The sequence below is a fragment of the Ranitomeya imitator genome, chromosome 4 (assembly GCF_032444005.1).
Source record: "Ranitomeya imitator isolate aRanImi1 chromosome 4, aRanImi1.pri, whole genome shotgun sequence".
In the NCBI taxonomy this organism is placed as follows: Eukaryota; Metazoa; Chordata; class Amphibia; order Anura; family Dendrobatidae; genus Ranitomeya; species Ranitomeya imitator.
In genome coordinates, this window is record NC_091285.1 from 25,310,048 (window position 1) to 25,330,968 (window position 20,921).

General features: G+C 41.5%; 1 protein-coding gene across 7 annotated transcripts in view; it reads right to left on the minus strand.

Moving 5' to 3' along the window:
- CALD1 (caldesmon 1) overlaps window positions 1-20,921 on the minus strand; it is a 148,813-nt gene that overhangs the window by 3,098 nt on the left and 124,794 nt on the right. For 4 of the 7 annotated variants that reach the window (XM_069763397.1, XM_069763398.1, XM_069763399.1 and 1 more), the window contains 10 exons: window positions 18,576-18,647; window positions 16,924-17,063; window positions 14,397-14,652; window positions 13,431-13,571; window positions 12,060-12,103; window positions 7,013-7,085; window positions 6,012-6,149; window positions 4,257-4,352; window positions 1,867-1,947; window positions 241-274 (listed from right to left, as the gene is read on the minus strand). In XM_069763397.1, coding sequence (XP_069619498.1) covers window positions 241-274; window positions 1,867-1,947; window positions 4,257-4,352; window positions 6,012-6,149; window positions 7,013-7,085; window positions 12,060-12,103; window positions 13,431-13,571; window positions 14,397-14,652; window positions 16,924-17,063; window positions 18,576-18,647 — 1,075 coding nt within the window. Of the gene's footprint in view, window positions 1-240; window positions 275-1,866; window positions 1,948-4,256; window positions 4,353-6,011; window positions 6,150-7,012; window positions 7,088-12,059; window positions 12,104-13,430; window positions 13,572-14,396; window positions 14,653-16,923; window positions 17,064-18,575; window positions 18,648-20,921 lie in introns of those variants that run through there. The other 3 variants (XM_069763402.1, XM_069763403.1, XR_011320665.1) reach the window with 2 other exon arrangements.

Here is a 20,921-nt window from a genome sequence, read left to right on the forward strand (position 1 = left end):
TAAAAGCACCAACTGTCATCTCCTATCTCAGTAATGGGGAAATCTGTCTTCACCGATTACAGGTGTTGCAAAATCAGTCCAGAGGGAGAAAGAATCAGATTTCTCTGATAAGATATATTACAAAGTCTCATATTTTTATGTGTACTACTGATTTATAAAATAAAAATAAAAACATCGGTTAATCTCTAAGGCAAATTACATTGTAGCAAGAACAAAAAAACAATGAGAAGTGTTACTTACCATTAGAGTCAGACTTTTTCCCTCCAGTTGTCATCTGTTAAAAAATATTAGAAATATTGTTCATTCCCAGGCTTATCCTTAGATAATCAATGTCAGACTGCTAGGGTCCGAATAGTAGAGCCCCCAAGCAATCAATTAATTAACCAGTTAAAGACCAGACTATTTACCCCCATTCCTGACCATTTCACATATTTGCTTCTTTTTTTTTTGTTCATGCAGTTTTAAGATTGGTTGTTTATTTTCTCTTCACGGAGATGAGTCTCGTAAGAGGGATTTGAATTGGCAGCGACTTTTGTTTTTTTAAGTTTTTTTATTTATTTTTTATCAGGGTTAGGGTTAATCAACATGTAAATACCTTTTTTACCTTGTTTCTTTTATAACTGGGGCAGGTATATTAGCCCCAGTTACAGGAGAACGTCCTGGCTGCATAGCAGAACTGACTGGGTCTCCTGGGACAAAGCAGTTCCTGCTCCCTCCTTGTACCTGGTGATCACATGTTTGCAGGGTCCAGAGACGGAAGCACTGTCAGTTCTTCTTATACTCTATACACGGCGCTTGTTCAGTAATCGGGAATGCATAGACAATAATAAAGCCTCTCTCCCTTCCCTATGAGGAGTCAGGCTGAGTCTGAAAGTTTGCTTCCTACTCCCATTGTTGCACGATCGCGTGTAGCTGTTTTACTCTGCAGTGACATTCTAAAACGTCACTGCAGAGTAGAACGTGAACGTGTAAATACCTTTTTTTACCTTGTTTCTTTTATAACTGGGGCAGGTATATTAGCCCCAGTTACAGGAGAACGTCCTGGCTGCATAGCAGAACTGACTGGGTCTCCTGGGACAAAGCAGTTCCTGCTCCCTCCTTGTACCTGGTGATCACATGTTTGCAGGGTCCAGAGATGGAAGCACTGTCAGTTCTTCTTATACTCTATACACGGCGCTTGTTCAGTAATCGGGAATGCATAGACAATAATAAAGCCTCTCTCCCTTCCCTATAAGGAGTCAGGCTGAGTCTGAAAGCTTGCTTCCTACTCCCATTGTTGCACGATCGCGTGTAGCTGTTTTACTCTGCAGTGATATTCTAAAACGTCACTGCAGAGTAGAACGTGGACTGCCCAGATGTTTATTGTCTATAGGTCCTGAAGTAGTTACAGTTGCTGTGGTACACTGGAAATGGCACAGCTCTATACATCATGTAGTGGCCATGATAGCGCTGCCAGCTTTTTTCCCCATTCTAGTGAATTAGGAGAACTTGCAAGACAATTCATAGCCATTACAAAACGGGGGCAGATTTACTAAAATGGTCTTAAAATTAGACGGTTAAAAATTTATCACAGCGGTAATATGGCAGCTATTTTGCAGCATACATAATATTGGGGAGATCTTGTCTTAGAAAAAAAAAAACCTGTTTGATGTCTCTAGCAACCAATCACAGCTCAGCTTTCATTTCACCAAAACGGTTTTTAAAATGAAAGCTGACCTGTGATTAGGCAACATATACTTTTTCTTGTAGGTAGTTTTGAGAAAGGAGGCCTATGCTTAATTTTATATAAATAAATGATTTGATTAAAAAAAAATTGTGGTGATAGGAATAACCCTATAAAACACCAGGATCGTGTCCTGCCCTCACCTTAGTTGGTGACCCAGGTTTCTCCGTTTGTTGCTTTTCCCAGATATTACGTTTGCCGGATACATCTCCAGGTCTTAAATCCTAAAAGGTGAAAAATATAAAAGTTAAACTTATTACAGATCTTACATAGGTCATCAAAGCAATCATGGTTCAGATTGAGGGGGTCAGAAAGGGGGGACCCCAAACTATAATACCCGTATGTCCTAATGGGGCATATAAAAAAAATCCTTATATATATTGAGTAAAGGGATTGTCCCTCGAGAGACATTTATTGCACCATCTTGACCCACACCCATCTCCAGAATGGGGGTCTTCCTTGATCCCCGTTCTGGCCATTATCTAACCTCCTGTGAGTGGAGAGGTAGCTTTCTCTGCATTCATTGCACGGGGAGTATGAGAGAACAACTACAGCACCATCTCTCCATTCACTGGTGGTCGGACAGTGAGGTGTGGTGGATCTCCGTTGGGGAGATAGGAGCATCTATCCGACATTTATAGTAATATTTATCCTTTGGATATGCCATAGATGTCTTTTGTGAGACAATCCCTTTGAAGGCAGTCCGTCATCTGTGAAAGTCTACATGGACCGTCTCACCGCCCATTAATTTTTTGTTGAAACTGCTATCCCTAATTTTCCATGTGGGGAACTGAATATTGCTGGATTCCCCAAAACAAAAGGCATCCATCCACAAAAAGCATACTTGTCAAGTTTCCTGGAAAATCGAAGACCTCCCTGACTACTGGAGAGTTGGCAAATTTCCCAGGAGCACTAAAATCCTCTTTGAACCCCAATGTAAGTGGCAGCAGATCTTGAATGCATGGTAGCAAGATGCCCTCGGGGCCAGATGCACATTCAGGAGGTGGGAAAGAGAAGCATTTAAGGAGAGTGGTCAGCATGGCTGTGGAAAAATTTTACCACCATGTTAAGGGAGGTGAAATCCATAATCTCCTGTAAGACCATTTAAAAAAATTGGCAAGTATGCCAAAAATGTACTATCCACAGTCATACTTGGCAACTTTTCACTGTTAGCATCTACCAGCAGATGTTGACCATAGTCCCATCCCTCTGCTTAATCCTTGCCTCTCCCAGCTCTGGTCCCTCCATGAAGAAGCATCTGCTTATTGGTTGGTTTCAGGCAGGTTCGGTGGGGTGTGGGAGATTTGCTCACTCTCCCCGAAGTCTGGGAGGTCTCCTCTTATTCTGGGAGCCTTCAAGATGTTGGCATAATTTGTTGTAAGGATGTCCAAAACCAGACATGGGTTCTTGAAATTTAGTCTACTAGCTCTGTTCTACGTGGGTCAGAGTACAATAACCAAAATTTGGGACTGCCTTAGGCCAATCATAACTAGCCAAATCTACTATTACTTCCATAGGTCTATAGAAGGGAGAAGAAGATAATGCGAAACTCATCCTGAAGAAAGACCATCGGTATAGGCCAAGAGAATCAGGTAGCTTAGTCTACTCTTTCTTCATGGATGGTTGTGCCCCAAAGCTTTCAAAATATGGATTTTGGCCCTTCCATCCCATTGTTATGAACACACTGTTACCTGATCAGCTTAGTGAAAAGATCCAATAAGGTAAGAAGAAGAAGGAAGAAGAAGGCATCAGAGAGGAGATTTCTTCGAGAGGGGGCAGATGGATAGACGAGCAAGGAAAGAAAATCAACTGATCGAGCGAGAAAAAGATAGGAGTCAAAAGGTGAACATAACAAAAGATAAAAAAAAATATTAAAATACTGAATTATTGAGTAATCATAAAAGAAAAAGACCTCAGTACCGATTTAGACAACCTGGTTTTCTAAGGAAACTCCTTGATTTACAGTATAGTGTATTCCTAGCCATGTAATCACTCCCACCGATCATCTTTTTGAAGACCCCACAGCGGTCAGAAGTACATAGTATATAGAGTCAGGAATGCACAGCTCCATACACTGTGTAGTGGCCATTGCTGGGTACTGCAGCTCGGCTTCTATAGAAGTGAATGTGATCGAAGACGTGGTACTAGGGAACAGCAACCACATGATATATGGAGGAGTGATGTCTCAACTCCATAGACTGTTTATGCTTAGCCAACATGGGAGCTGAACAGCTGAGCAGTGGTGGGGAAATGGTTATCGGACCGCCACTGATCTGATATTGATGCCCATCAACATCTAAGTCCTGTATAACGCTTTTGAAGGGATTAGAATTTCTCCTTTCCTCTGACTATAGCGCCACACCTGTACACAGGTTGTTTATGGGACTGCATCACTAGAAGAAAAGAAGTCATGTTTGGAATCCTGGACAATCCCTTTAATCACGGTGTTAACCTGTATTCACATACTATATGTCCACACGTGGAAATATGGTAGGTAAGATGGCTGGAGATCACATTGAGCTTTAGCACTTACTGAAGGTTTCGAAGAAGGCGTTTTGTTGTTCTCTGGAGTTTTTGTAAGCCATTCATTAATACGGCTTGAGACGCCAACCTTTAATCCTGCCGTTTCCTGGAGACACAGAACACCAGACAAGATCTTAGCATAAAATAAATGTTAAAAAGGGGATTATGAGAATAAAAAAGCCAGACTTGAAGAGCTTTGACTCAACACCTTTTAGAACAAGTAGAAGAAATAAGCGGATCCTCCTTGACCAAATTATGTAAATTATTAAAGATCCAATGACAGGAACGTTTTATATTATTTTGGAAAAATGATGAGATCATGTCACAGCCAAAGAGTCAGACGTACTTATATTATGAGCACACCCAGGGAGGATACTTGGAAGAGTTGAAGAAAGTGAGCAAGCGGGCGACCAAAGGAAGACATGAACACATGAGGTCCATATGTCCTTAAAAAGTATATGGCTGTCATTCACGAGAGGCCCCAACTTGGCCAGAGCTAGAGACACCAGCAAGTGATTCCCGTTCTGGTGGATCTCACCTGTCCATTTATTACATGGGTGACCATTCCTTTGACTGGCTGATCGGTTCCCTCATGACAGTATCCTCATTGGTCTGCCAATAACCATAAGGCTTAGATGATCAGTAGTTTTCTGAGCCAGTCGATGGTGTCTGGTGGCTTTTGGACAGCCATTCCACAGTCAAAGATCAACTGATAGGGGAGTTGGGTTTGTAGTGTGTTTGATGTTTTGTGGGCCCAAGAAAGCATCTTCTGTGGGCCAGCTTACCCTCTAGGACTTAGTTCAGCTGCCTAACTCTTGATAGAAGGTTATTCTCAACTTCATGAATGGGCATTGTCGGATAGAGCATTTAAAAAATGAGCAATTTTGCAATTTCCTGCTTGTTAAAATTTTTAGCTGTTCTTGAGATATTAACACTTCATTTGTTTACAGCTTGTTGCCTTGGAGACCGACCATCAAGGCTAGACATCAGAACAAGGGCATTGCTTATGATCTCGTTTCTATGGAACTTATAAGCACTAGTTTGTGGAGCATTCTGTCATGTTCTAGCTAAACAGCACTGGTGGTCGGTCTCCTAGGCAACAAACTAAAAACAAAAGAAAAAAACGTCAATATCTGAAGAACGACTTAAAATTTTAATAAACTGTAAATTGCAAAAGTGCTTGTTTTTAACAATATTCATTTATAAAGATGGAAATATCCCTTTAAAAGGGTATATCCAGGCCTTTCTGAAAAACAAAAATCTGCCCAAGCACATTACCTGCCTGTTGTGACCGATGCTTTTCTTCCCCAATAGAGAGCAGTCACAGACCGCTCCTGCCAGTGATTCAGCTGCCTCTGCTGATGTCACGTTGACAGAGCGGATGCTTCTTTTCTGCCCTGCTCTGTCGACAGGGCGGGACTTCTGACGTAATTCTGATTGACAGCCGGCTTCCCCAATTAGACAGAGGGAATCTGGCTGTCAATCAGAATGATGTCGGAAGTCCCGCACTGTCGACAGAGCGGAGTGGAAAAGAATCTGTCTCTCTGTTGACGTGACGTCAACAGAGGAAGCTGAATCGTTGGCAAGAGCAGTCTGTGACCGGTCTGTGTTGGGGAAGAATGGTGCGGAGCACAACAGGCAGGTAGGTAGCAACAACCTGCCTGTTAGAACTTAGGCACATTTTCAATAAGTCCCAGAGATACCCTTTAAGGACATAACTATAAATTCATATATTTGTGGCTATAATAAAACAAGCCACGGTTACCTTATTCGGTGACACTATTCCACTGGGGGATGAGAAAACATTTCCTTTTTCCCACATGCTCTTTATATTCCGCACACCCTCGGTCGCCAAAGGAAGGTCGGCAGGCGCTGGTTTGGCAGGTTTTGGGCCTTTGTTGTTCTACAAAAAAAAAAAACATAATTGAGCACCTCGTTTAAACAGTCACACAATTGGTGAGACCAAAAGAAAATTTAAAGGGGTTGTTCAGAGAATAAAATTATTTTTAAAATTTGTCACACCGGTACAGGTATGTCCTCGCAGAGTTTTTCTTTTCAAGCAGATTTAGCGCCAAAATCCACATAAAACACTGTTTTATACAGTATGTGCTTGCAACAAGCTTTATATTCATTTGAATGAGAAAATGAATAATAAAATTAGGTTTTTAGCAGGTTTTGATGCACTTTTTTGCTAAGGTTTTTGCAGCAGAAACACTCCTCTCCCTTAAAAAAAAAAAAAAAACCTCAAAACACCTTATTGCTGAAAAAAAACACATAAAAATTGTAACACGTACGGTAGAAGCGGATTTTACATGTGGATTTTCCATGTAAAAAAAGCTCAGTATAAACATAATTATTTAATATTTAAGGGTAATACTCGGGGGCGTGTCTTTAAGACGCATTATCACTCTTTGAACCACTACCCCTTGTAACGACCATAAAAAATAGAATTGAATAAAAAGGACCATATCTCTAAAACCATATGGCGGATTTAGAAAAAATAAAAACGGGAATGCTCAGGGGAGCACCGGGAATAAAATAAGAATAAAAAATGGATACTTTTGACCTGGTGACAGGCCCCCTTTAAGGTAATCATTAACCTTCTGTTGATCCAGAAGAAGCCATTTTGCCTTTGGCTTGTTGTTTTTGTTTTTTTTTCACTATCTGGCAATGTGGTAATCTCTATGGAGGCCTAGAACATGGAACTAAAAACAAATCTTGGGTCACCCAAAAAATTATCCGACCACAAACGGACCGAATACTTACCCCAATCGCACTGGTGTATTGCTCAAGTCGGCTGTCGATCTTGGACACCACTGCTGGTTGTGAAGCTTTAACGCTGAAAGAAATAAGTCATCTCATAAATGTTACGGAACCAAAGTGTCATTATACTGGAAAAAAAGCTATGCAGTCCATATATTTAATGGTCTATACTGGTTAACTTGTATAAAAAAAGGATTACCAAGATGAACGGCAAGAGGTTTTGACTGAAAAAGGCAAAGAAACACCTTCTTTAATCAGATTTATGAAGAACCTGCGTGACAACCAATATGGCCGCCATCTTATCTCCCAAAGGGGTTCTCACTCAGCTCTATCATCAATGTCAAATTCTACTACAGCGACTACATGCTATAGATACACAGATTCAGCCTTTTATATGGAGTTGCTAAGGAGAAAGTTCATAGTAACCAGGTGTCAAGGATTACTCAGGCTTTAACTAGGCTGGAGCCAAAGACTGGGAAGGGGCAGAGAGACTGACTGTACAAATGTTGGTAAGTATGGAGTTTCCATTTTTGGGGTATAGGGGTCCACTTCTGATGCACTAACTAGGGTTTTCCAGCTGCTGAGACCCCTAGCGACCAGCTGTGATCTTTAGAGGAACCTATCAGCAAGTGCTCATATTCTCTGCAGCGCCTCCACAGGAGAAGTGAAGAATTACATTCATTTTAATTGCCTAACATGATGTTAGTTATGATTAATAGATTTGTTGTCTGGATGCGTCATTTTTGCGCCAGTATTAGCAGCGTGTCAATTTATCCTGCAGATGTTAGTGCGTTTTTGTCTCTTGCACCATATGTGAATGTGTGAACATTCCCTTTCTCAAGTGCAACCAACCTGTACCTCAGGTACAACCAGCCTATACCTCAGGTACAACCAGCCTATACCTCAGGTACAACCAGCCTATACCTCCGGCACAACCAGCCTATACCTCAGGTACAACCAGCCTATACCTCAGGTACAACCAGCCTATACCTCCGGCACAACCAGCCTATACCTCCGGCACAACCAGCCTATACCTCAGGTACAACCAGCCTATACCTCAGGTACAACCAGCCTATACCTCCGGCACAACCAGCCTATACCTCAGGTACAACCAGCCTATACCTCCGGCACAACCAGCCTATACCTCCGGCACAACCAGCCTATACCTCAGGCACAACCAGCCTATACCTCCGGCACATCCAGCCTATACCTCAGGTACAACCAGCCTATACCTCAGGTACAACCAGCCTATAACTCAGGTACAACCAGCCTATACCTCCGGCACAACCAGCCTATACCTCAGGCACAACCAGCCTATACCTCCGGCACATCCAGCCTATACCTCAGGTACAACCAGCCTATACCTCAGGTACAACCAGCCTATACCTCAGGTACAACCAGCCTATACATCAGGCACAATCAGCCTATACATCAGGCACAACCAGCCTATACCTCCGGCACATCCAGCCTATACCTCAGGCACAACCAGCCTATACCTCAGACACAACCAGCCCATACCTCAGACACAACCAGTCTATACCTCAGACACAACCAGCCCATACCTCAGACACAACCAGCCCATACCTCAGGCACAACCAGTCTATACCTCAGGCACAACCAGCCTATACCTCGGGCACAACCAGCCTATACCTCGGGCACAACCAGCCTATACCTCGGGCACAACCAGCCTATACCTCGGGCACAACCAGCCTATACCTCGGGCACAACCAGCCTATACCTCGGGCACAACCAGCCTATACCTCGGGCACAACCAGCCTATACCTCGGGCACAACCAGCCTATACATCAGGCACAATCAGCCTATACATCAGGCACAACCAGCCTATACCTCCGGCACATCCAGCCTATACCTCAGGCACATCCAGCCTATACCTCAGGCACAACCAGCCTATACCTCAGACACAACCAGCCCATACCTCAGACACAACCAGTCTATACCTCAGACACAACCAGCCCATACCTCAGACACAACCAGCCCATACCTCAGGCACAACCAGTCTATACCTCAGGCACAACCAGCCTATACCTCGGGCACAACCAGCCTATACCTCGGGCACAACCAGCCTATACCTCGGGCACAACCAGCCTATACCTCGGGCACAACCAGCCTATACCTCGGGCACAACCAGCCTATACCTCGGGCACAACCAGCCTATACCTCGGGCACAACCAGCCTATACCTCAGGCACAACCAGTCTATACATCAGGCACAACCAGCCTATACCTCAGGCACAATCAGCCTATACCTCAGGCACAACCAGCCTATACCTCAGGCACAACCAGCCTATACCTCAGGCACAACCAGCCTATACCTCAGGCACAACCAGCCTATACCTCAGACACAACCAGCCTATACCTCAGGCACAACCAGTCTATACATCAGGCACAACCAGCCTATACCTCAGGCACAATCAGCCTATACCTCAGGCACAACCAGCCTATACCTCAGGCACAACCAGCCTATACCTCAGGCACAACCAGCCTATACCTCAGGCACAACCAGCCTATACCTCAGACACAACCAGCCTATACCTCAGGCACAACCAGCCTATACTTCAAGCACAACCAGCCTATACCTCAAGCACAACCAGCCTATACCTCAAGCACAACCAGCCTATACCTCAAGCACAACCAGCCTATACCTCAAGCACAACCAGCCTATACCCCAAGCACAACCAGCCTATACCTCAGGCACAACCAACCTATACCTCAAGCACAACCAGCCTATACAAGTGTCACAACTCCATTAACAGCAGATTATTATACTTAAAGTACTGAACACAAACATGTAATATGGGATCCATCAAAGCATAAAATAAGAAAAAAAATATTGCTTAAAGTGTAACTGAGGTCTTAATTTTTTTTTCATAAATCTATAGCCCATGTGAAAATATTAAAATCTGTAACATACCTCATCAGCAAAATCTATATCTGTCTACAGTGAAGACAGATTTCCCATTACTGAGATAGAAGGTGACAGTTGGTGCTTATAAAGTTCTATGGATGCCTGTGCCTGCCTCCATCTCCTATCTCAGTAATGGGAAAATCTGTCTTCACTGAAAACAGGTTTTACAGATGAACTGAAAGTGAAAGTTCCGTCCAGGAGGAGAAAGAAGCAGATTTCTCTGATAAGATATATCACAAAGTTTCTTATTTTCATGTGTGCTATTGATTAACGAAATAAAAATTAGAACGACGGTTACTCTTTAAATGCAGAATTTGACGTCTGAGCTAATTTATCGCGCCTTTATAGCGCACTTGCCTACATAGAATTATATTTATGGTGTCTACGGCCCTTACATTCGCAGACTTTCCAGTAAAAAATGTAGAGTTTTAACTACATCCGCAAAATATTAGTAAAACATCTAAAAAAAATGTATAAACCGTATATGCATCTAAATTTTACGTCTACGCTTATTTATCGCGTTTTACAGTTGGATTATTTTATGGCACACCTGTACACATAAAATGATATTTATGGTTGTGTTCGGCACAGTTTACGGAGGTGTTACGTCCGCCGTGACTTCACTAGTAGATCGCCAGGTGTCGGAGTTTTAATGGCAACTGTACAATGTCGCCCTCTGGTGTTGATGGTCTGGAATGACATCTGTCAGGATTATTATGGCTCACTGTACTCAGACGTGATGAAACACAAACAATCATTATCCATTTCCTACATCACAAAGCAAAGATGTCCGCCTGGGCGTTTGGGAGCTCTGCTGACGGCTTTAATCATAGAACAAAGCCTTCATTTACAGCAACTTGGTCATGTCCTAATGAGCGTGAGCCTGAGAATAGGAGGAAGAGAACTCAACTGTAGAGGACAATAAGGGTGCAATCACCCCCGAAAATTGGAGTCTGGATTGACGTTAGTGGCTACTGAGCCACGTCATGTAATGATCATTAGTCTCGGTTATGGGGCTCTTTTTGACAATTTTGTAGGGCTTCAAGCGGAGCAGCATTAAGTCAGATATTCTGGAATTTCTTTAAGGCGTATGCTTTACCTAATGCATAATACAGTATATATTATATTAACACTTTATTATGGCTTCTCATAGTAAAATGGTGGGTAAGGCTAATGAATCCTTTAAAGGGGTTGTCCATACCTGGGGTTCAAGTCTGCAGTCACTGGGAGTGGGCAATCATGTGACTTGCATATTTCTGGCCACATTCCGACTAGACTTGTCCTGCCTTGCTGCATTCTTTGTATTGAGCCAGACTGTGGACGTCTAGTTGGCATGTGACTGCAATTACTATGTGTCCGTTGCCAGCACTGGAGAATACTGACAAGCGGGCACACTGCGAGGACTCACAAGTCTGCAGTCACAGAGTAACTGCAGACTTGCGCCCCAAGACTGGACAAACGCTTTAAGGATTGGGCAATTTTTTTTTTTTTCGTTTTTTCCTCCCTTTCTTCCAATACCCATAACATTTTTTTCCATTGACATGCATATCCGTACGAGGGTATGCTTTGTTTTCCGAGACGAGTTGTAATTCTGAGTGACACCATTTTTCTTATTATATAAAAGTAACGAAAAAAGGGAAAAAAAGTTCCAAATGCAGTGAAAAGCTGGAAAACAACACAATTCTGCCATTGATTTTTTTTTAGGTTTTTGATTTTACAGATTCTTCAGGTTAGTACGATTATAACAATGCCAATGTATATATATATACTGTGTGTATAAATATACACACACACACAAGCAGTGCAAAAAAAAAACATTAAAAATACTTTAAAGTGATCTTACAAAGAAAAAAAAAATTATGTAGAGAGAGAGAGATCAGAAAGTCATTTGGACCTCAAAATGGCCATGATAGAAACCATAGCTTGTCCCACAAAAAATATGACAGGATACAGCTCTATCAAGTGTAAAATAAAAAAAATAATATATAACTCATGGAAGGCAAGGAGATAGTCAAAAGTGAAGTTAAGCCCACGGGGCCTATGTCATTCCATGACCTGAATAATCCTGGAGCAAGAGGGACACATGTTCCCCTCTCATCATGTGAAGCTACTTCTTATCACTCACCTTTTTTGGGCAGACCTGTTTAAAAATTCCGCCCGTTCCTCAATCTGCAATGAAAACATAACAGAATTTTATAATTTTATTCCAGACATGAATGCCATTCTATATACGGTACTAATTTCTAAGGCAGTGTGTAATATAGAGGCCTCTCACACAGCTGCTGTGGGCCTTAGGATAGAGAGAAAGAGGCCCCAACCACAAGTAGTCATTATTGGCAACTGAAAAAGTGCAATGTTATAAAATATAGAGTGGTACGTTGGCCTGGGTGGTGTTGAAAAGAGAGGAAATATACACCAGGCCTTTTTGCAAAAGGGTACCGTAATGGGGGTTTGATTGAGGCCCTTTCTCCTTTATAAGCCAAGGCTAATTTTATATGCAATATATAAAACAACAAACCCAAACCACAAGTTAGCACAGCCATGCAAAATAAGAAAAAAATATCTAAGAATATAAATCAAATAATAATATAATAATGATTTTTTTATGTTACATGTAGAGAAGATTTTAGTGTAGCATAATAAATAAAATGTGACGATTCTAAAATTTATATTGACATCACCGCATTCTAAAATTGGATATATTAGAAAAAATGTCACGAGACGTGAATCCTATCTTGCACTATTTTGACATTTTCCTCATGCTCAGTTCTACTAACCTGCCTTCGTTTTCATAAAACACTAAAGTCTGCTCCACGTGTAATCACAGGCTAGAAAATGAAATATCTGCCACTCAATGTTTAATGTTGCAAAGAACCTTCTATTAATTTTTTTTTCTTTTCATAGACCTGTTTGTAATTTGTCTTTTTCTTTTAATTATTATTTTTTACAATCATTTATATACCGCGTAACAATGAGAATTAAAAAAAAATGAAACTATTCATCATTTTTTGACCACTAGGTGGCAGATTTTACTAAATCTACTAATATGTATCACACACACAACACACACTTCTTTTCAATGACATACACTGTATAAAATCACAAAGTACTTCTGTAAAAAGAATTAAAAAAAAAGAAAAAAAACATTCACTTTGAAATCAGTCCAAATATTGTCAATATGATCAACAACAAAAAAGAATCATAATTTTTCCTCACTAGAAAAAGCTTTGGGGAGGGGAACCAGGAGACCAGCTGTGTATAGAATCATTACAATGATGATTACAATGTAATTCTTCATTTCCCCTGTGGTGGCGCTGTGGAAAAATGGATCACTTTCTGCCAAGTTCCAACTGATTGCTGCGATCAGCTTATTGCCAAGAGAATCTTCTAAAAATGGACAACTCCTCAAGATCAACGTGTAATTTTCACTCTTGGTCAAGAACCACAGGAAGAGGAACAGGTATGCATCCAGAAGGAAAGAAACGTGGGGTTGTACCTTAAAAGCTGAACCTTTTGGAGTAAAACACTTGAATGGTTTCTTCTCCTCCGATAGCCCATCATCTGGCACTTTCTGGCGTTTTTCTGCCGCTTCTGCTCGTCTCCTCTCTATTTCTTCTTTTAGTTTCTTCTTTTCTTCCTAAGTTGAAGGAAGCAAAAAGTTGGAATTTTTTTAAAAACTTTATTTTGTCCACTCGCTAAAACCAACTTGTACCCCGGGCAGAACACCATTTATGCCCCTGAAGGACTTTTGGCTGTTTTTGTTTCCAAAATCAGCGCACAATGGTCCACAGAACCAATGGGTCATCAGAAAATTACCTATTTTTTAAACTAGGATTTTTTTTTTTTTTGGCAATTTTTTTTTTCTATATCTTTACTTAAAATAAAAAATTTGAAATCTTGCAATTCTCACACCGGCCACTGGGGCTTTTTTTAGATTCTAACTTCCTGTTCTTTCAGGAAATAGACTTGTACATTAGCAGCAATCTTTTTTGTATTAAAGCATCTAATGAGTGTGCGCAAATGTCGTAACCAGAGCGGGCTGTGACATCACCTATTGTGATAAGGAGCCTGCTGAAAACTCCTCCTAAAAGGACAGGGAGTATGAGTCCAAACAATGCCCCAGTGGCAAGTGTGAAAATTGCAGGATTAATATTATATATATATATATATATATATATATATATATATATATATATATATATATATATATATATATATATATATATATATATATATATGATAATATATTAAAAAATATATAAAAAATATATAAAAAATATAATATAATATATATATTTTTTTTAATGTTCGAACATATTTTAAAGATATGAAAAAAAACATTTGCTACATTAAAAAAATATTATTTATACAATTTTCTAATAACGCATTCCCATTAATTACTATCTTGCTGCAGGCCAAACAAGAGCACTTGTCACGCCGAGCAATAATGACGGCTTCTCACCTCTTCCTTGGCTTTCTTCTCGGCTTCTTCTTGTTTCCTTTTTTGTTCCTCCTCTTCCATTATTTTCTTTCTTCCTTCACGCTTTTTCTTCAGCTCCTCCAGCTCCGCGGCAGCATGTTCTTGCTTCTGTTTTAGCTTCTCTAACTCTCCGGTTTCTGACTCGCCCCTACGACGCTTCAGTTCATCCAGCTTCTTCCCGGCTTCCACCTTGGTCCCTGGTTCCGTCTCGTCAAAACTTGGTTGTCCCTTGGCACCGCTTCAAAAAGAAAAATAAAACAGAATATGAATGCCGAATACACAAGGAAATATCTCTGTCTAGTCAAATTTTAAGAAATTTTGGAGGCCAAACATAAAATACATCCACAAAAAAAGGTAGAGCATGACCACAATCACATTTGGCAAAGACTCAAATTTTCTCAAAGGACATTTCAGGACATTTAAGTGCATGAAGAAGATGGAGGATGGTGGTTTTAGTTGTTCCCTCTGGGGGTTGCTGTTTAGTTAAAGGGTTATTCCTCCCAAAAATTAAGCTATCTCCTATCTATAGACTAGGCCTTTCAGATTATTGCCCATAACAAGCAATGAATGACGATATAAAAAGTCGATCAGTGCTCATTTAAAGGCCCTTTTACACAGGTCGATGCATAATTTTTTAAAGTTTTTTTTTTTAAAAAAAACAATAGCCACTATTTAAAGAGATACAATTTTCCCTAATTTTTAGGTTATGGCTAATTTTTAGGTAATGGCTAATTTTTAAATTATCCTAAAGTGGACCTGTTAAGAGAAGAAAAGTGATCAATGTTTACTCTTATTATATTTCGCTGACCCCCATATAATAATAATCTCTTTATTTATATAGCGCCAACATATTTCGCAGCGCTTTACAGTTTTTGCACACATTATCATCGCTGTTCCCGATGGTGCTCACAATCTAAATTCCCTATCAGTATGTCTTTGGAATGTGGGAGGAAACCGGAGCACCCGGAGGAAACCCACCCAAACAAGAGGAGAACAAACTCCATGCAGATGTTGTCCTTGGTGGGATTTGAACGCAGGACTCCAGCGCTGCAAGGCTGCAGTCCTAACCACTGAGCCACCATGCTAACCGTACCCCTGAATATTCCTTTTCCACACGGTTCCAGATATAAGGGTCTTATTACTAAGTGCAAATTTTTATGGTCTTTACCTCGGGGGCGTTGCAAACAGGGTGATAATGCAGTCTAAAGACACCTCCCAGAGGATCCTGCAAGCCACGCCTCCTTTGATAAAGACTATCTATATATATAATTGTCTAAGGGTTTTTCCGTCTGTCTGTCTGTCTGTCTGTCTGTCTGTCCTGGAAATCCCGCGTCTCTGATTGGTCGAGGTCGCCAGGCCTCGACCAATCAGCGACGGGCACAGCGACGATGATGTCATAATGGTTGCCATGGCGACGATGATGTCATAAAGGTTGCCTCGACCAATCAGTGACGGGCACAGTCTGCCGCGAATTCTGGAATCATCATTGTCCATATACTACGGGGACATGCATATTCTAGAATACCCGATGCGTTAGAATCGGGCCACAATCTAGTATATTATATGTGGGGAATTTTGGCTCTTGGGAGAAAGGAGGATTGTGAAAATGGATTTCGGAGGAGAACTATATTCCGGTCTTTCGAGCAGGTTTTACAGCAAAGAAGTCCAGCCTAAGTGTATTAGAGCAGCTCCTTTATGGACTTGGACCATTTTCTAAGCCAGAAATGTGCTCAGAGTAAAATTCCTTCCATGGAAAAAAATCATTGGGAATGGGAATGAAATTAAAGAAAATTTACAAATTATTTTGAAAATTTTTTAACATATATACTTCATCGTTGAGGTTAGTAAAACTTATGATAAGATGGTGCTCATGGGCACTTCGGGACATTTTTAACTCTGCTAAGGTCCATCTTGGCTTGAGGATAGTAAAAACAATAAAGTTTCCCAATTTTTTTTATTTTTTTTAATGACAAAATAGATTTGCTTTTCATGGGAATAAAAAATCGACCCTTGAAACTTATTGGAACTTGTCTATGAAAATGTTTATGGAAGCCGTAGCCGCTTAAGAAATTCGACTTTCCCAGGCCTTTCCTGGGTCAAAGATGACAAGTTCATTCCAAGCTCTGAGCAATTATGAGCATGAAGTGTCAACCAGCAGCTGCGGAGTCTGAAATTTAAGCGAATGCCGGGATCCCAATATAGGAGACGATCAAACGATTTTGCTTGGCGTGGACTAAATATGTGGTACCTCAAAGCCAATTTCCTATAAGTTATTAGCAGTTTCTTAAACTTAACTCTCAATGGAGGGAAACGGATACATTAAGACCTATGTATTGGGAGCCAACGGAGTTACAGGTTGAAAGTTGTCACTTTACGCATTGTGATACAATGGGAAAGGTTATGACAGACGTTCAGACATCATTGGGGCCTTGAAAAGCTAAATCACTGCCAAAAATCAGCAAACATAACCAAATATGAAGTTGTTTGGTTTGTGGAGAAGACTTATTACCCAAACTTGTCCATATGTTTAAGCTTCTGTGGTGTAACTTCATGTAAACTTTCTCCATTTTGAGTTTTGCTCTTGCGTTCCCAGCTGGCCTTTAACTCTTCCTTTCCTCCCTTGTCTTTAATGAATTTGTCGTCTTTAACCTATTTGGAAAAAAAGAAGTTTAAGAGGACAAAAAAAGTATGCTTGCTGCACAAACTTCACTAGAGTAGTTGGCCACCAGCAATATGCCGAAAAACAATTATGCTTCCTGAACATGATCGTATAACTAGTTCAGAGTTGTACAGTGCCATAGTAGGGCTTCCAGATAGACCCATGGCGGTACCCCTCATAATATTGAGCCATGCTCCCTCGGATGGTATATTATGGTGATATATATATATATATATAGGGTGTACTTATGGTGTATGTATATAGGTTGCAGGTATTTGGCACCAGAGGGTTCTGTCCTGGCTCTATTGCCCAGTTTCTCAGGTGTCTGAGCTAGTGGGCACCACTTTTAGTTGCAATTTTCCCTTCTTGTCTATTGCAGTGGGATCAGTATCTCTTTATCAGTGTCACAAATTGAAGTTTGTGGTCCCCAACGTGAAGTCTCCAACTACCGAAAGTCTTCAATAGTTGTGGTCTTCTCATGTTGGTTGACGGAATGTGATCCCCAAGGTAAAGTCCTCAACTATGGAAAGTCTTCAATAGTTTTAGTCTCATCCTGTTGGTTGCTGGGATGTGGTCTCCAAGATAAAGTCCTCAACTATGGAAAGTCTTCAATAGTTTTGGTCTTCTCATGTTGGTTAAAGGGATGTTGTCCCCAAGGTAAAGTCCTCAACTATGGAAAGTGTTCAATAGCTTTGGTCTTCTCATGTTGGTTGAAGGGACCTTTTGGGCCCGACCTAAAACTCCAGGGCTCAGGAATAGTTATACTCTGACTCTTTATTAATTACTTATTCTTACCGAAGACTCTAGGGACCTTACAAATATCCAACTAATAGACCCTAACTATGCTATACATTGATCAGCCTTTTTGGGTGCCATAATTAATGGTATTCCCTTGAAATCTATGATTTTCTTCGACAGCCCATTCATTTTAATAAAAACGGTGTAATTCTCTATTTCGCCTGTGGCGGTGCTGCTGGAAAACTGAACTCTTGCTGCCTGGTTCGTTCACCGATTGAGGCTGATCACTGGTGATCGGACCACTGAATACACCTAAAAGGAGAGTCTTCTAGACAGAAGAATTCATACTTACCGTGTTATACGACACTATTTGCACCAGTTTTGTGTTTGTAATAAAATGTAATGCAGCACGAACGGTCATTTTTTTATGGCTTAAAAGATTAGTTTTAGAATTTTTTAGGAAAGATCAGATTCAAGATGTTTTATCGCTGTAAGTTAGCTAGAATACAATATTACAGAAAATACTGTTGGAACATTTAACGTGGGAAGGAGAAAGAAAAATTAGAAAAGCTAAAGTATACTTAGTAATATCTGATACGTAAAGGGGCAGTAAACCATTATTGTAAATCAGTAAGATGATAAAAGAACAAGTGGATCCTATTTTTCCCCATTTTTTGACAACAGGAAGTGCCGCCATATTGTTTGACTACTAACAAAATAATAGTAATTTAAAAAAAAAATGATCAGAGAAAATAGATAGTTACCTCCTCTTTTTTTAAACCAGGTCGCCCTTTGTCATCTTTTCTAGCGTCAAATTTATTTTCTTTGTCTTCTCCCTTATCAGGACATTTCACAGATTTGAGAAAGGTGTTGGAGATTACGAGCAGACAAGGTGCGCTCAGGCATCTGCAGGCAATCTAGTGCTCGATAAGGTGGTGTCGCGTTGACATGACTGCCTAATCATCCATACCACTGACCACATGGGCACTAATCTTATGTAAATGTCCATTAATATTCAAAACGGCCAATGGCAAGAGAGTATTCCAGATGCCCATAAGACGAATCCTTCAACATCTGAAGTCATAAAAGGCCCATTTACTCCCCAGTAGTCGGCACTGGCCCCTTTACTTCCCAGGAGTCACAGAAGTCCTATTTACTCCTAACTAATCTAGCATAACCCTTTACTCCCTAACAGTTGCAGAGGGCCACTTTACGCTCCGCTAGTCATAGCAGCCTCCTCTACTCCCTAGTAGTCACAGAAGACAACTTTATTCCTGAATAATCCAACAGACCCTTTTACTCCTTAACAGTAACAGAAGGCCCCTTTGTTTCCCCCTAGTCATAGCAGGCCTCAATGCTCCCCACCAATCTTGGCAGTTCCCTTTACTCCCCATTAGCCACAGAAGACCCCTTTACTCCCCACTAGCCGTAGGAGGTTCCTTTACTCACCACTAGCCATAGCAGGCTCCTTTACTCCCCAGTCCCCACTAGTCTTAACAGGATTACTTACTCCCCACTAGTCTTAGCAGGCCCCCTTTCTCCCCACTAGTCTTAGCAGGTCCCTTTTCTCCCCACCAGTCTTAGCAGGCTCCTTTACTCTCCCATAGTCTTAGCAGGCTTATTTACTCCCCATTAGTCTTAGCAGGTCCCTTTACTCCCCACTACCCATAGCAGGTCTGTTTATTCCCCACTAGCCATAGCAGGTCCCTTTACCCCCACCAGTCTTAGCAGGCTCCTTTACTCTCCACTATTCTTAACATGCTCCTTTACTCCCCACTAGTCTTAGCATGCTCCTTTACTCCCCACTAGCCATAGCAGGTCTGTTTATTCCCCTTTACTCCCCACCAGTCTTAGCAGGCTCCTTTACTCTCCACTAGTCTTAGCAGGCTTATTTACTCCCCATTAGTCTTAGCAGGTTCCTTTACTCCCCACTAGCCATAGCAGATCCCTTTATTTCCCACTAGCCATGGCAGGTCCCTTTACTCCCCACCAGACTTAGCAGGCTCCTTTACTCTCCACTAGTCTTAGCATGCTCCTTTACTCCCCACTAGTCTTAGCATGCTCCTTTACTCCCCACTAGCCATAGCAGGTCGGTTTATTCCCCACTAGCCATAGCAGGTCCCTTTACTCCCCACCAGTCTTAGCAAGCTCCTTTACTCTCCACTAGTCTTAGCAGGTCCATTTACTCCCCTCTAGCCATAGCAGGCTCCTTTACTCCCCACTAGCCATAGCAGATCCCTTTATTTCCCACTAGCCATGGCAGGTCCCTTTACTCCCCACCAGACTTAGCAGGCTCCTTTACTCTCCACTAGTCTTAGCATGCTCCTTTACTCCCCACTAGTCTTAGCATGCTCCTTTACTCCCCACTAGCCATAGCAGGTCTGTTTATTCCCCACTAGCCATAGCAGGTCCCTTTACTCCCCACCAGTCTCAGCAGGCTCCTTTACTCTCCACTAGTCTTAGCAGGTCCCTTTACGCCCCTCTAGCCATAGCAGGTCCCTTTACTCACCACCAGTCTTAGCAGGCTCCTTTACTCTCCACTAGTCTTAGCAGGCTCCTTTACTCCCCACTAGCCATAGCAGGTCCCTTTACTCACCACCAGTCTTAGCAGGTCCCTTTACTCCCCACTACCCATACCAGGTCTGTTTATTCCCCACTAGCCATAGCAGGTCCCTTTACCCCCCACCAGTCTTAGCAGGCTCCTTTACTCCCCACTAGTCTTAGCATAGCCTTTTACCCCTCACTAGTCTTAGCAGGCCCCTTTACAATAGTTACAGAAGGTGCAATCTTCCAATAGTTATTACATATTGATCTGGTCCCTCAATATATGAAAATCTTTTTTTGCCATGTCGACCTGGTGACTGGGTTTTGTTTAGCTAAATATACTTCACCCTCTTTTTCACATGAAAAAATTGTGGTTGGATTTTTTTTAGCTCTTAGTTTTCACAATGAGACACAGTGGGTGAGACCTTACGGAAGCTTGTGATACACACCAAAATGCCCGATGCACGTGTGGCCATTGACCAAAAGTGAGACAATCCAAACCAAACCTGTGGCACTCAAGAACTTCAGCTGAACTTCCCGCAACATGCCTCACGTTCCCTTGACTG